The sequence below is a fragment of the Cebidichthys violaceus genome, unplaced genomic scaffold (assembly GCF_023349555.1).
Source record: "Cebidichthys violaceus isolate CVI_PGR_0920_01 unplaced genomic scaffold, fCebVio1.0.p SCAF_11, whole genome shotgun sequence".
Lineage (NCBI taxonomy): Eukaryota > Metazoa > Chordata > Actinopteri > Perciformes > Stichaeidae > Cebidichthys > Cebidichthys violaceus.
In genome coordinates this window covers 4,481,579-4,499,084 of record NW_027176274.1, presented here as the reverse complement: position 1 = coordinate 4,499,084, position 17,506 = coordinate 4,481,579, and the positions used below count along the sequence as shown (strand labels likewise).

At 42.3% G+C, this 17,506-nt stretch overlaps 1 protein-coding gene across 10 annotated transcripts in view; it reads right to left on the bottom strand.

Moving 5' to 3' along the window:
- stxbp5l (syntaxin binding protein 5L) overlaps nucleotides 1-17,506 on the bottom strand; it is a 101,893-nt gene that overhangs the window by 49,173 nt on the left and 35,214 nt on the right. For all 10 annotated transcript variants that reach the window (XM_068701396.1, XM_068738294.1, XM_068738303.1 and 7 more), the window contains exons 3-4: nucleotides 12,384-12,484; nucleotides 5,688-5,822 (exon numbers count right to left, since the gene is read on the bottom strand). In XM_068701396.1, the coding sequence (XP_068557497.1) occupies nucleotides 5,688-5,822; nucleotides 12,384-12,484 (236 nt within the window). The remainder of the gene's footprint in view (nucleotides 1-5,687; nucleotides 5,823-12,383; nucleotides 12,485-17,506) is intronic.

Genomic DNA, 17,506 nt, shown 5'->3' with positions numbered 1-17,506 from the left:
CTTAGAATACAGAACTTTAAAACAATGAATGTATCTACGCAACAAAGAAAATGAAAATGCGGTGCTGGTGAAGCGTTGTGGTTTTATTTTGGTTATTCTGTTTGGCTTCAGAGATATAATGGTATCGTTAAACTGACAGACGAGAACATGATCCAGTCTAACAGCTTTAAATCAAAGGTACTGGTGTCCCTGTGCTTGTTAAGCAACAATGTTACCAGGCCATCTCAAGGACGGTGCCAAAAAACACAACCTATCGAGCGATCCTGCCTGTTGTGGCTCAGAAGATCTGGATCTCTTGCTAGCTCCCCATGCCTTCTGCCCAGTGCATACTGGGATAGGCTCCTGTATTGATGAACAGGTGTACACACTCTGCATAAATGACGACGCTAGAATGAAAAATATTCTTTTAATTCCAATTTATATGAAGCACGAAAAAAAAAAAGCAAATCAACGGATGTGCTTTAAGGGACCTTGATTTCCGTTGCAGTCGTCCGGAGATTGACGACCGAGGCTGAGACACCATGAGACACCAGCAGAGCCATGGCAACCCAACACCATTAGAAACGAGTAAATAATCAACACGACACAGGAAAGGATGCAGGGCAGGAAGTAACAAGTCAAGGGCGTGACATGTTCGAATTGTATAGCGAGGGTATGATTTTTATAATCACATGAAATATAATATGCAGTGTTGTCTGCTATATACGACACTATCACAGAGGTTAACTGACATATCCGTGTTGAGGCAGCAGTGGGCTCAGCGTAGATACAGTATGAACGTGGAACAACAAGCTGTATTTTCTTTTCAATAACGTTTGCATTCCATCCTGAAGAAAGGCGTGTGTGGCCTCGTTACTGTGACGTGTGAAGATGTACTCTGTATGTCTCTGTGGGTAGTGATTTTTTTCTAATGCACATTCTAAATGATCAAGTTTCCACAAAGAGTGTTTCTGTGTTCTGTGGAGTTATCTGCAGAGAAGAGGAGCTATGATTTATTTTGATTTCTTCTTCTTTTTTTTTTTTTTACAATAATCCAATGTCACCTTGCTTAAACTCGTTGTATTTGTGGTTGCGCCTCTTTTTTCCATATTGTACAGACTTGCCATCCCTTTACACGCATAAATGAGCTGCGGTACATTGTTTGATCGTCTGGCCATGCTATCGCAGTTTACACAGCTGGTGTGAATTAATCCAAAAAAACGATAAGAGAGTTGTTGGACAACAGTATGTTGAGCTTTATCTAATTAACTGATTTGTAACGTTTCAGGCCAGTGAACTTTATCCCATGTAGAAGACTCTTCTGAAAGATTCCTCAACAATATTCAGCCCATGAACCCTTTTTCCAGACCGAATAGAATATATAATTTATTAAAAAGGGAGAATTTCATTCCCTCCTTTGTCGGACTCAATAAATCACAACGAGGATTGGCAGCGCGTCAAGCTTACAAGACATCTCTCCTGATTGTGCCTCTCAGCGTTGTCTGGTGTTTGTGTTCTATCGAGCAGCTTAAAGGCATGAAGTATGAAAGTGGGTAGTATATAACGTTGCTGCATTGGGTGGAACAAGTGGAGTCAGGCATCAGAGGGTTGACGTTATTGATATCATCTCCCCCCTGCGTCTTGGTTTTCTGTCACTCTTTCCTCCGCCTGATATGCTCTGGAAACACACTAATAACAGAGAAACAACAACAACAGAGCACTAACGAGGTTATTATCCCTGCCTCCTCACGGAGTTTAAATGTCCCCAGAATACACTCAGAGGCACTAGTTAACATTCTCCAAATGAAAAGGGGACAAAGAGATCCAAAAAATGCCCTTGAGATCAATGAGAATCCAGGTTACGCTGAAGTTCAGTCTTGAACGAGTCTTAGTTCCCATCTTACATTTGTCATCTTACGACGAGACACCTCGCTGCTGAAAAGGGTCTAGAAACGCCACAAAACTTTTCTTCAAGGAGCTGCCTTCCCTCCAGCCCGAGGACACGACATTGAGACAGGTAATTGGGGTTTTTTTTATGACTTGGTCTCCATAGTGATTTCAACACGGAGACAGCGCCCTTAGTGATTCTTTAAGTCTCGCAGCAGCAGGTGGTTTTCGTCCTGCCTGCCACGTCGATCAGGCCCCCGGATCTAAAATGGTATAGGCTGGTGAATATGGGGCTGTCCTTCACACGGTGGTCATATTGTCCACTTGTAGTTCTTGATAAAACATCAACAAGGTAAAACCAGGCAGCATTAGACTTCTTTCCAGATGTGTTTGGAACTTAATGGTACTGTATATTTCAGGAGACAAGGGTTACTGTTGCCATATATTTCTGCTCCCAAGTATATCTGGAGCGTGTCTTTGCATTTTAAGACTTTACAAAAAGGGAATAAAGAAAAGCTGAAAGCTCATTGCTTCTTTTATGATCTCAGCAATTGAAATAGCCAAACATGCCAATGTTGATTACGGCTGACATGATGCCAGGCGAAAACAACATTCTGCTCATCACAGGGATCTATGAAGTGAAGCAGAGTGAAGCAGCGTGCGGCCGTGTTTTCCCACTTCTCTCACTTGCATCTCATTTCTGGAATGAATTTCCTGAAGATGAAATTGCGCATTAAATATGTTTGCAAAAAAGCCATTTGAATTTGAATGAGAGCCCGGCCCTCCTGTTTGGGCACAGTGGCCCCAGTTGAATTGTTGCTATAACAGATTATTTTCAAGAGAGCACACTTTGGTGCGTATTAAACGAATGCATCTGTGAATGTCTGTCACACAAAGGAACACTGTGAAAACACACACACACACACACACACACACACAACAAATACTGTGTGACTCACAATCTGATGCTGGTACGACAGCAGAGAGGGTGGCTGAGTTCTCCCTCGCTCACACAACGTTCCACTGCAGGAAACAGAAAAGTAGCCCCTCATCCCTATTCATGTCGAGCGGAAAAACTCCTCAGCCAAACTACGACACTCCCCAGCCGCTCTGTGTTGAACGAGAGAATATTCATTCTCTCGTTCAACTTTCAATGAACCTCACTTCAGAAAGGTGCAGAGTGCTGACTGTTAGAGAATACATTACAGTGTATGCTCAAGCAGAACATAACACGGAGTGTAGATGGTTGTGTGCTCTACCCACTTTATCAGAACAGCAGAGCGTCGTGCGCATGGCATCGTCATCCAATGTGTGACTATGCAGAATCCAAAAAGGGGTTTTATTTTCTGCACGTTGTATGATTTTATGAACACAACCTGTCTAATCAGCAGCTGGTTACGGTAGGCAACCGTCCCTTTATAGGCCAGATGACAGCAAAGATACAACTTCCAAAATGTCAGTCATCATTCTGTAAATATGCAGATTAAATTGGATGCACCATTTAAGGTCTCAAGTTCATGGCAAGAGTAGATTTTCACTCTCCCCATTGTGTTTTTTGGGGGGCTCCTTGGCTACAAGATATTTATATCTACAAGTTTCAAAATTTTATCAAATTTGAAGCTTCAGTCATCTAAATATTTCCCCAGAAAACCGGAGAGTAAATTGATAGTAAATTAATACAATTTCAGATTTAAGACTAAAACAAGGAATCTCTGTCTGTCTGTGTTGTATTTGCATATCTCGAGGACCGCTCATCTGATATACTTCACACTTGTCAGGTGTGACCCCGGGGAGTGCTTTGTTGAATTTTCTGAACGCCTTCTGAACAGCCACACACACAATCCCCCCCCCCCCCCCCCCCCCCTCCTCCAAACAGGCACTAGTTAAATAAACTCCAATACATATAGCAGTGTACATGCCATAGACACTATTTTTGGAAAGGGGGGGATTGTGATTGCACCATATAGTACACACATTTCACATTCAGAATTGGTATATTAGTATTAGTAAACAGGAAGTTATTCTGGACACTATAGATCCGTTCATTTCCAGGAAGCTAATGTACATGCATTTGATCAACCATTGCTATTTGAATCAGGCAGATTGTAACGCGTCTCATTTTAGATGAAGGTTTAAACAGGGTCTTCACCCATTAAAGTAGTGGCCTTTGCTGTATGATATAGTGCACCGTGGCTCTTTTCCAATTAAGTTTAATGCTACGTTTCATGAATATTAAATACTGTTTTTTTTTTTACTTTTATCTTTTTTTCACCACTGTGGAATTCCATTTGACTGTATTGTGTGTTTTTTTGCAGTAAAAGATGACTTTTTAAGATTACTAATCCATTGAGTAGTACTAACTAATACTTACAGATTAAAAACTAAACAAAAAAAATGAAAACCTTTATATGTTGTATATGATGTTTATGATGTGCAAAAACAAAAAGGTCCACTCTGTGGTGAGAAATCAGCAAACCAAACATCCTGTTAAAATCCCATCCACCGCCTCAGCCTCCGACACTGTAGCAATGATTGGCAGACAGACCCCCCCCCCCCCCCCCCCACACACACACACACACACATCAGTGTTATGACTTGCTCACTATAGTTTGGGCTGTCAGAAGGCAACACCATGGCTTGGTACGAGAGTGACTTGAGACTGACACTGCAGCAGGGGACTTGTCAGGGTAACACCAGAGGAACGCTGCGTAGGTGGGTGTAACCAACAGAAACAAACGGGCATACAATGCAACTCAGCACCATTCCTGCACTTTATGGCACTTGAAGTTGTTAATCTGCAGCATATTTCAGCCGCACAGTCAAAAAAACTTGCAACAAACAAAAGTTGCACGTCAACAAATTAACAAAGGCTTCTGTCTCGTCTGTACTGACGAATAATATCACGGCGTTTACGTAACATCGAGAACGCTTACAGCCAGCTGGGAAACATTAAGGCGACGGAAGGAGAAAGGCTGCGGATGCAAAGTGTTTTCTTCAGTCGTTTTATGGCGCACTGTGAAATGTATGTATCTTAACAATTCATGCAGTCTTCAGTTGATTCACCATCATATCTTTTTTTGTTTTATTTTCATAGATGTGTGAAATATCAAATACGTCTGACAGCGCAACGTATGAATACACATGAGGAATGGGCCCACCTTAACATCAGGAGCACAAAATCAATTCACCAACAACCCAATGATTTTTTTACTTCACTGTGTGTGTGTGTGTGTGTGTGTGTGTGTGTGTGTGTGTGCGTGGGCCATTTGAAGTTATTTTAGCGATTATCATAAATCCCATCCACATATTCACCCAAAGCTACAGCTATGATAATGAAAGCCATTACTGTTCGCTTCACTACATACCTTCATAAGAACTGACAATTAATTGGGACAAACTCACCTGTTGTTGAATTAATAATAAAAATAATACCAACAAAATGAACCTTGTCCGACTAGCTAATTCATGAACCCGTCCGCTAACCAAAGGCGTCGGCAGGCTAGCGCCGCATTCAAACTACCAGTGTCTGTGATGGAACATTTTTAAACTGTTCACTGTGAAATGAGTTTGACCTGGCTTTCAAACAGATTACCCCTCTTGAGAAATCTGACAGCGCTTGTAAAACAAATTTACAAGTTACGTCACCCCTGTTGACAGATGCTATCTTCCGATCTTATTTTAGGGAACACAATGCTTCAAGACCGCATCAAGTGCCCCTTGATATTTAACTACCGACCCACTGCCAGTCCCACCACTGGCATCGTCGTTTTGATCGGCATTGTTTCTGTCAAATCCAGTATTCTGGAGCGCGGACGACTTACAGTTCTATGGCCTTGTTCCACATGATGACGTATCCAGACAAAATGAAGGACTCGATGTTGACGATGTGAGTGTTTCCACGCTCGGTCCCCACATACAGCCATTTACTCTGAAAGGGGAGGTGGCAAAACGTGATCCTGGAGAACAAGAAACAAAAAGGAGGAGTGTTAGAATACGAACAGTCACAAAGGGCTCGATGACTCACTTTTGTTTCTGGAAGGATCGGTGTTTCTGTGTGGTGTAATTAAACAGTGTACTTTGTACATAAGCACATTGATCTACACATGTTGATGTTCACCTCTGGATATTGTGCAAACATTCTGCTTTCATTCAAACCAGGTGCTTTCAAGCTGCCAATTAAGGATTAGGATAATTAAGTTCAAGCTTCAGTTATGTAAACAGAACATAACTGTGTGCAATATGATGCAGTCAACTAGTAACTGGCAAACACCTATTCTTATTTAAAATTAATTGATTCATTCTAAAATACAGGTAAAAAAAAAAGAAGCAATTATTGGGAAGAACATGAACCAATCAATCGAACAAGCACAAGCTATAAGGCAGACAAAGTGATTAAAGCTGCATTCTAGCCGAGGTGTGGTCTACTGGCAGACTTCCTGAGCCTTTAATGGTAATAAATGCCCTTCTTCTTAGAAGTTGTGCCCTGACTCACTCACTGAAGTCATGGCCTGACTTCTTAAAATCAAGGTGAGTTTTTTCACTTGGCAGAAAAGTGAAAAATCTACTTTCCTCCACAATGCAGAGCCTTCCGTATAGTTATTCACACCTGCGTTCGCTCTTCCTGCCCTTCATAGTGACACGGAACTACAAAATATGTTCATGCGAAGAGTTTCACCTGATGACAGCAGAGGCCTGATCAAAAGAAAATGTGTACGCTGCAGCGCTTCAGGGAAGGGCTACCGGAGCCCACCACAGACAGTCTTCACTTTACAATGTCCACTGGATGTGTCAGCATCCAGTGGACATTGTAATATCAGTGGAGCATCTTTGCTCCACTGATATTGTTTTACTGAGTTACTAAGCTATTGTTTACGCGTGCAAGAAAGAGAGATGCATTTGATAACACATGACTAAAGCCCCAAAGCAGAACATTGTGACTAAAATAGCGTAACTAGAGTTTTGAACTGAATGCAAGTCGCAACAGGGAGCCAGTGTAGTGAACGTAGAAGGCTGAATATCAGGCGGACGTCAGCATCCTGGATTAGCCGCATTAACAATCTCGACCCGGAGATCGTTGTGCTCCAAGTCTATTTTCCTACTTTTACGGCCATCACTACAGTGATTGTGTATTGGATTTCTGAGCACTGCCAACAAACGGGCAACCGACACTTTGCCGTGCCTGAACGCATCTCGACTCACTACTTCTCAAACTCTTTCGGTCCACATCAGACCCACAGTGTTAAATCAATGGTTGCCTCTGCTCTGGTTTAAATGCAGGACATATTTTCTTTAATACTACGGCAGCCTATATAATGTCCCTCTTATCCTGCTATGCACATACCTGAGTGATTGCGCGTCTGTTCAAACACTGCATGATAAAAAAAAAAACCTTTTGTGATTTCACATTTCTCAGGTCTTTTATAAACCCTAATTTCTAAAAGTGAATCTAAATAAATAACCATGAAGGCATGCAAGGTAAATACTATGTGGCATATCAAAAATAACCGTGTGCGGCAGCTTAAACCATTATTGCTCTGACATTAGCAACCGACATCTTCATAACCCTCTAACCGTCGAAGAAAGATCAGCACACACCAAGTCACTCCTGTCACAGCTGATTACCTCGTAGAAGGGGAGGGGTCACCGGGCTCCAGCCCCACATCCACCCACCCAGCAAGCGGCAGGATTATTAGATAGCAGACAAATGAGATGGCAGACAATTCGATAAGGATTTTAGGGGCTCGGGGAGATGACAATATTCAAACTGGCAGGGGTGGGGAGGGGAGGGTGCGAGCGATAGAGGATTATACAGTCCTCTTTCTTTTACAACACGCATTTAGTCTGAGCACACCAAATTTACATAATTCATTTGTTTGAGGAAGTGACTGACCTTTGAGGTTAGTAGGTCTCATTCTACACAGAGAGCAACAGACAAGATCAAAACCTGTATTAGGCACAGTGAACATCTAACTGTGCAAATGTCCTATCACTGTGGAAAACTTTTGATAGTTATTCATCTAAATTGCCGTATTTCAAAAGCATATCTGCAGCAACCCGGTGAGTCATAATGTTTTCCCAGTGAAAGCAATGGGGCCTCTATAGAGAAGCCTCTTAGCACTGATTACCTCCGTTATGAGCTGACCGTTTATATGAAATGTCACAGGAAGGATCCAATAAAAGACATGGGTTAAAGGGAAAACTTCAATGAGAGAAAGGATGAGTAGACGACAGAAAGAGGAAGGAGGTAAGTAGTGATGATTACAGATACAGATGTAAATTTGGAGATAGTAGAAGTAGTTTTGATTCATACAGTCAGACCAGGCTCCATCAAAGGGTTTTATAATTATCAATTAAAGAGGGCAGCAGGAGACGTGGGTTTGGCTGCCGGCTGACCGGCCACTGCAAGACCAGGAGCGACTACTCTTCAGTTAAAAGATTGAGAGATGAATTGAATTGGTGACATCATCTTGGGAACTGGCCTCATCATTTCCTCTGCAGGAGACATGACACACAATAGGCTCAAAAAACACAGATGCTTACATTAGCTCAAATGCCTCTTTGTATTACACAAAAGCGTCCCGATGTTTCATGTATTGTGCTGTGTTTTTGTTTGGACTGAGATTCTTCAAAATTCTTTGTGACAACAGCATGACAGTCGAGGGGGGGGGGGGGGCGAACACGAGATACTGACAGTAATCACAAAACAATTCCCGACACCATTTCCAGTGATTGGGAAGTTATTCTCGGGGAATTCTTCGGGGTGTTAGGGTGTTAATTGTCAGATATTCAGTCTAGAGAGACGTTGCTCGATGGCAATGTCGCTGCCCGGCCTCTGACGGATGACTCACGATGCCCTTTTTTTCTCCTTTTATCTTGGAGCATGATTCACTGCTCTGCCACTGAGAGCTAGCGGTTCTGCTTCCTACACTGCATCACAAGACAGGTAGAACGCCGCTGAAACAGGTTTTCAACACTTTTAATGCGGAACATTATTCCTAACCTTTGCCTCCACGTGTTTGTGTGGGCATGTGCATCACACAGTGAAAGGTCCAGCGGCTAGGTTATGAATGTAAAATATAAAATATTTGGACTCTCTGAGTTGGACATTTTTAAATGGACTGGCGTGATTTCATAAAGGTTTAATGCATTGAGGTTATGCAGTAGCAAAATCGATGTGTAAATATGATCAGGGAAAGGCACACCACAAAAATGTTAAAAAGTACACCATACAAATTGAATAAATGAATAAAATAACCACAAAAAAGTGTAAAGTATTAAGCTGTGTAATTAAATACATCCAGCACAGTTGTGATTTCTGAAAACAAAATGACTAAATGTGTTTTCAGCTGCCTTCTCTTTCCTTGACAGCATAGAGACTGATAGAGAAAACCGTGTGTTTTGAGCATTTTGCTCAAATGTCAGATTTAGGCTAACTGGATTTAGGCTAACTGGATTTAGGCTAACTGAAGCTAGAGCATTTTGACAGTATGCAAACTTATGTTGTGGTGGAATGTGGATGAATCAGAAATCTGTAGTTTCATGTTTGCAAGTGCCCTGGCTAACTACGGTTGTTTGCTAACACATAGCTAGCATTAGCTTGCTAACAGCTCAGCTAACTTGTCCCATCATCATTTTAGTTATCATCTGCACTCCTGGTAGGCATAGGGTGCAAAAAGAATCCGTTGACACGCTGGAATCTGATGTTTTTAGCTAGCTACAGGCGATTGTTAGCGTTTCTGCCCCTGGCCTTACGGTACGACGCTTTTGGCTCTGTTTCTATGGCCGGCATGTTTACATTGGAAACAATAGAGGCAACAGCCGCTGCCTGCCGCTGTCTGAAAGTACATTTAGGGTTTAAAACTACACGATTCCCTTAGTTTAAAAGTCATTAAAATTTGAACAAGGTTTGACATAAATTCCTAAAAAATGTCGAAAGTTCTCAGACACTAATGACTTGAACCCTGAGACGCAGAGAGAAAAAGTTCTCTCCCTAACAACGTACACGGATTTAAAAGACTCCTTCAGCCCATTACCCTTTAAGGCTCTGTTGCATTATGAAAGTGGCCTTGGTTCGAGTTTGTGTTTAATGTGCTTTTTTTATAGCATTGATATTTTTCGTTGCGAGAAAGCTTTCTGCTCTCTTGTGATGGAAAGTTTCAGTGGAGAGGAATTATGCCCTGTGACTCAGCTGTCCTTGACTTGTAATTGCAATCTGGTTGCGTTTGGCAATCACATGTACTCATCAAAAGTAAGACTTGAATTAACACTGTGACCCTGCATTTTCATGAACAAGAATAGAATAAAGAAAACGTAATAAAATCTAAAATATATCAGACGGCGGCTCACAGAGACGCAGCGGCTCAGTGTCCTCAGTCATAACGCAGCGTTTTTGATTACTGCTGGTCACGGAAAGTTACCAAACGTAATTTTATTGAACGCCTACGATGACATTGTCTTACTCTTACTTACTACACCTCATTTGCTTTTTGAATGCACATTATATTCCATCACATTTAGTGATAGTCGTATTCATTAAATGTCCTTGCCCATGACTCAGGAGGTACAAGCTGGAAAATCTACTTTTAGTTGCAGTTTCCCTTGAAGAAGGACAAAAAGTGTGAACTGAGACAGGAAATACAAACAGAAAATATCCTACATTTGCATCTGTTATATAAGTTTATGCTTTATGAAGCATTTTAAACATTTTCACAAAGTATACGAGGAGGACTATAGGATAATCCTCCTCCTAATATCTATTTACTGCTACGTTAAATGTATTCGTGTTTTGCTTTGCGTGTAATCTCTCGTTTGCTGTTATGAAATGAGGAGAGCATAAAATATCCACACATACAGAGGTGAACAATGACGCATTATCTCTCAGGTGAATTCTAAAACAGAACATGAACAGAACATTTAAGCCTTATTTATTGCAAGCAGACAAAGCTTCAGGAATATGACACACCAACCTGCACCTTTACTCACACATCCAGCTGTTGAACTATCCGAAACGCTCAGCCATGATATGCCTTGATATTAAACAGAGTGTCCTCTTATGTTGACCATGTGATGGTTTATGGCAAAATTTAGAGAGCCCTTTTGTAGAACACTGGCAGAAACAATACACACGGTTTTCAATCTGTTTACACAGACTTTGCAAAAGATTGCAACCCCTGCCATGACACAGCAGCGCTTGTTTTACCACACACCAATAGCTTGCTATTATGCCCCGTGGACACAAATAGCGAGCTGTGCTTTGTGTGCTCTGTATAAGTAAACAACTGCAGTGACCACCCCCCCAGATTGAACATCCTGTTTCAGAGAATGCTCAGGGAGGACATTTGAGATTATTTACTTTGACAACTGAGTCAACCGTGTACCTCCAGAAGGCCCAAAGGTTTTCACAGGGAAGAAATGAGGGAAGATGTTTCCAAAAACCAAGCATCAGCATCTAGAATCCATTATTTGCCATTAAAGTTTAATGGTGGAGTCTTACTGCAGCCCCTGTCTACAGCACTACATAGCTTTGACTCCGGTCTACTTTTCCAAACTGGAGTCGTCGCCATCTACATGTATTGTCAGACGAACTATGGATAAGCACATTAAACACCCCATCTATCCCTTTAAAATATACCACCAGCTGTCTCCGCTGATGTTTCTAGCCATGTGAAAACTGTGTTGTGTGTCTTGAGGATTTGGGGTTGCTGGCAACATGTCAAAGGAGATGGGCTCAGCTGCTTAATAACCACTGAGAAGTCGGCTCTAACAGCCTGTGGTGGTGTTATTGGGGGTGGCACACGAGGCAGAAGGGGTCGCCAGCTGAGACAGAAGAGAGAGAGAGAGAGAGAGAGAGAGAGAGAGAGCCAGCAGATCCTCCTCCTCAGGTTTGTCAAGCAGTGTGAAAAGGGATCAGAGGCAGGACAGAGGAGCCGGCCTCGTCCTGTCAACACTCTGCTTCACTGTCTTCCAGACTGAACTGATTAAATGTGTCTTCCTGGTGGAAAAGCTCCGTCTGATGCCGATGCTGCAGCTGAGATGTGTGCTGGGTGGTTTTGGGATGTGGGATGAGTGGGGGGGGGCCTATCTAGGGATTAGAGGGCACTAGTGGCATCGGGGATTTAGGAAAAGAGCTCTAAAAGCGATACATCTGTGAAATAAGAGACACCTCTTTCAGATCTCTGATTAGAGCTGTCAAGGTGCTGAAAATGACTGGATACAGAATATAGTATAATAGCCAATACTGTGTATTATATACTGGGCTCCTGTACTTGGCGGGGTTTTGGGGAGCTTATCCCTCACTGGCTGTGTCAAATAGAATGTACTGACCTCACACAGGCACAGCCATCTTCCACTGGAGCAAGGTGTGGAGTTTGTGTGCATGATGTGGTTGAGGGTGTCCCTGTTTGTGTTCATTTGTGTGTGTGTGTGTGTGTGTGTGTGTGTGTGTGTGTGTGTGTGTGTGTGTGTGTGTGTGTGTGTGTGTGTGTGTGTTTGTTTTATCAAGCGGAATTGATGCTTACCTCTCTCTATTGAATTTAAGTGAATGAAGGACAGCCGGTCGCCTCTGACGGAGATTCCACAAGTGAAGCGTGTCGTCTGCACAGGCTGTGACCAGCGCCCCCTAAAGGTACAAAAAAAAAAAACAGAGACAAAATATTAGTAATGAGTCATTATGCGAACACAGAGGACACCTTGTCGTTTTTTATTCAACCCAATGTCTGTAGTCCTGGTTGAGTAGACTGTAAGCACAAGACTGTAGCTGTAACAAACGCAAGAAGAGCCAAACGATCTACTTGTGTAGACGAAGGTGCGTTTGGTCACAATGACAACAAGTACACAGGTAAGAGCTTAAACAGCTTTCCCTCCACTTACCCCAACAATGTTTCATGAATAGATGTTTACTTTAAAGCCCAAACACCAGAGCTTAAGACACAAAAATAAAAGTGTATGCAATTCACTTCATGCTTTATACAACTGTTAAGACGGCCATCTTTGAAGAAATTAAGATGATTTTTTTAACATTTGAAAGGAAAATCTGGGTTTCGTGTTCAACATATGACATTATTTTGAGGCATTTAAAGTAAATAACCTGTTGTAACAACCAGGTCGTCAAATACGCTACAGGGGGCCTTGTGTTTCAGTATCAGACTAAGAGTATAATATAATAAAATAAGAAGTAAAGAGAAAATACAGACAGAGAGTCATAAGTGATGATTGATTGTTTTTTTTTCTGATGACTGTGATCTAAAAAGCCTTTTCCAGAAAACTGCCCACCCTGGGGTAACACTAGAATTACAACATGCTGAAAGGTGATTATGGAATTTTTGCCCAATGACACCAAACATATACTGCCTACCTCAGCTCTAACTCTAACCACAGACTGCTTCAGATAACAGTTCCACAACAGTCCATAGACAGATAAAGCAAGTTGAACAGATTCAGACATTTCTGTGTGGAGTTTGCATGTTCTCCACGTTCCAAAGACACGCAGCTTAGGTTAACTGATGACACGTCTGTGTGACTGCTGCTGCGAGGGTGAAGGGTTGACGTCTGCGTGTCAGCCCTGGGATAATCTGCCGACCTGTCCGGGGCGTTCCCCGCCTCCTCTCAATGCAAACTGAGATCGGCCCCAATCCCTCCCTCCGTCCGATAAGCGTCTCCAGATAATGGATGGATGACTGTCCTGGCTCAGAGCAAAATCACATAGAATCATATCAAATTGGATGGAAATCGTGAGAGGGAACTTATTTTCAAATTATGTCGGCTGGTTTCCAAGTTCTGAGGATTGTAATTACGGTGAAATTCCCAGTGTGGATTTCCTAATAGGGCATCACTGTAAAGACTGGGGCCCAGGGAGACTAAGCTTTAGATTACAAACTTAATCGTGGGATTAAAGACTGTACAGTGCAAGGGAGGATAAAAACGCTCTTCCCAGTGATTTCCATATCGGTGAACGTGTTCTCCCCACCCCCTGAATACTCTCTATAGAAAGAATATGACTATATAATAAATTGGGCATTTTGTACGTGTGTGGAAGCATTTTCAGAACTGTTATTCTTATAGAAAACACACAGACAGTCCTGTGTCAGTAGACAAACTAGCCATAAATGTGATTATTCTTGAGAGAAAACAAATATTTATGACATTGAGACAATAAAAGGATTGAGAACTGTCTCGTAAAAATGCTTGATCTGTGAATAAATCCTCCTTTTACCTCCAAGTTCTAAATGAATGACCTTCACTTTTCAGTACCACCTGTGACTCTCACGTCTCACTGCAATGATGCTTCTTCATTAAAGCCTATTTGCAAAGTGAAAACCGTGTTTATGAAACGAACATAAATAATCGTCCTAAATGAATTCAAAAGGAACAACAGATTAAATGAAGACCCTATTTAGTTTGACTCCCTTCTCTCCACTGGTATAAAAGAGATCATGATTCTCTTTAGCCATGTCAAATAGGACTGATGATTGATGATTACTTGACATTTATAAAGGAACATAGGAGATGAGACAGGCTTCGATGTGTTTTTTTCTTTTCTTTTTGTTTTTCCATGTTAGATTTGAATAAATCGCTTTTATATTTGCGCCCCGATTAGTTTAAAACTAGTCTTGTCCTAAACAATCCTAAAACGGCACCCTGGGGGTAATTTGAACGATTAAAATTGAATCTAATTTCACAGTCGAGGGATCATTTTGAACATTGTTTCCTGTCACCTGAAGCAGTGAGAGGAGGCGGAGCAGCCGCTAATGGAAACTCATACCAGACAGGAGAGGTAGGAGAACGGGAGAGGACGACAGGGCGATAGCCGGGTCCACAACTCCATTATGGTATAATTATCCCGATGTCTCGATGGCAACGCGGACGAGACGACCGAGTGCGTTTACAGTACACAGCGTGGGTAAAAGGGCAATCTGCAGGGCCAAGAGAAAACTGCACAACAAAAACATCTAGAAGATGACTTCAGGTGCGCTTATGAGTATATATATGCTCAAAAAAACAGAGGATAAGTAGTCTAGTGAACTGCTGGTTTCCTTTATACATCTCTACAATAAATACCTAAAAGGAATGTATTTCATATTTCTAACAAAGAGGACGTTCATACAGTCTACACAGTGAACATTTTCATATTAGTGTACCGCTGTATAGATTTGGTCACTATCTATAACACTCAATACCCACTGTGTGCGTCAGATGATCTATTACTGGTTAATTAAGGGACAGATCAACCAGTGTGTGGTCTGATCCCTCTTGTAGAGAACGCCCTGAGGTGTGTCGCGTTAAACTGGACGTGTTGAAATCTGTTCCGTCTGTCCTCCGGCCGGTCCTGTTGGTCCTCTAGGAGATCTTTACCACTGAACATGAGACCGAACAACTTAGAAGACTGGATCGTAAAACTGATTTTTTTCTTTTTCTTAAAACAAATATGCATCAGAGGTGAGAACATTTGCGCTCAAGTCTCTGTTTTGAGAATTTTCGAGGACAAGGGGCTTTATTAAAAATATTCAATAACAAAGTTTCCCCTGTAGCTTAAACCATTAAATCAACAGTTCAGAGGAATGGTTAGTTTGTCTGCTCCTTAAAGTACATCCCCAACTCTGCTCTCTGTTGCTATGCACCTCATTAATGCAGCAGATGGCAAAGTGCTTGGAAAATATCATTTTTGGACCCCTTCCCAGAGATTTCTGGCATTACTGTCTTTAAGAGGCTGTTCAGTTTTAAAGCCATGAAGACATTGGTACCGTATGAAAGACGACCTAAGGCGTCCATAGGTACCAACCGCATCATGCTAGCTAGCTATGGGGACTAACATCATTACACATGAATGCTATTAGGCTGATTGAAGCCGTACCCAATTTATGCAATTCCAAGGCTGTTTAGGGACCCGAGTATGGAGAAACATTTAATACAGCATAAGGCAAAAATATCACTCTCACAAAAAAAACATACTTTGTGCCCCAAACTGCATTGGATTATAGAGTGAGCATGTATGTGAAGGGGACACTCATGGGTACCCATAAAAACCTTTTTCAATATTGACAATAAGGGTCTTTTTGAGCAGAAACGCTCGCCATTCAATCGGCACAAAAAAGACACAAAATGGGTCCATGTGGATCTCAGGGTCAAAGCAGTAATACTTCCCTAATGAAAGCACACAAGTAGAATCACTGATCTCATCATTTCTGGAGATTTTTATAGATTCTTTCAAGGGCAAATATTGAACATACATCTTTAGAGTGCTCTTGCAGACCCCTCCTTTAATACAGCCCTCAGCATTGCACAACAATTCACCTTTTCCTTCCCTAAGCACCCCCCCCCCCCCCCCCCCCCCCCCCCCCTGCCCCCCCATCCACTATCTGACCTCATCTGACAGCAACCCTCAGCAGAGCCCCCTCAAGACTCTTTAGATGTATTATTCATCGAGCAAAAATAATGAATTCAGAATAGGTAAACAAACACATTAATTAGCCTAGTCATACCCTCCGCACAGCACAGCGACAGACAAAAAAAAAAAATCTCCTCATGAAATGGCAAGAGAGATTATGACTGAATAATAAAACGATTGACAACTAGAACTTCTGAACTGTGTGACTTCTGCGTGGCGGAGAGAATATACATATCCTCAACACATGCACAAGCTCATCATTCACAGGCACCTGCAAGAACCGGCCTCTTTAGTGAGCTCTTACACCGAACAGGAATATGCCACGACACCTCAGCGAATGTCAAGAGGCCGGTCTGAATATGCAAGTACAACCATTAGCGAAGGCCGCCGACAGCCCACACACTGAATCCAAGAGAGGGCATCGACTTACAGCGCCGCGTTAAGTCCCTGTCGAACAATGAGCAGAGCCTCAGAAGTCACTGTGATGCTCTGTTCTTCAATATAAGGGAAAGCAGCGGGGAGTGTGGATGTACACATGTAGACACACACACACACACACACACACACACACACACACACACACACACGCACACTGTATGCAGAACGCCAAGCAATTAAGTCCATAAATAAATTCTTAAATACCACAAGAACAAATGCACAGACAACACTGTGTCAGTGGCACACAAACACACACACACAAAACACACACAAACACACTGAGGCTATCTAACAATAAGACACACTTGACCCCACATACCGATTCAGCACAACCCTGCCTCTTACACAATTACGATCCAATGCACCCAAACTGCATTTTCAATTACATTACATTACATTCAGGCAACAGCTCTACTTGGTTAGGTTTAGTTAAAAGCTGAAGCTGTCCCGATTACCTTTTTTTTTTTTTTGGGGCTCTGAAATTGCAAGTATTGAAAGCTCCAGTCGGAAACGGGGCGAGAGGAAAGATGACTCAACCTGGAGCCCACGAGGGACGTCTGCGACCGGAGGAGCACTTCTCTCAGTCAGCACGGAGCTGTGTCATTGAAGCAGCACAATTCCTCTGTCACACACTCACAGGCTTTCCCAACAAATGTTTTTTTTTTCGAATAAAATTGATTCACGATGAGTCCGCGAAGTGCTATTTTTAACGCCTCGTGTAGACGCCGCACACCGTCGGCCTGTCTGCACTCCAGCAGCTCATTCCTCTGTGTGCGCGATTGAAGACGTTCCTGCAAGAACATCAGGTTTTAGCATGAA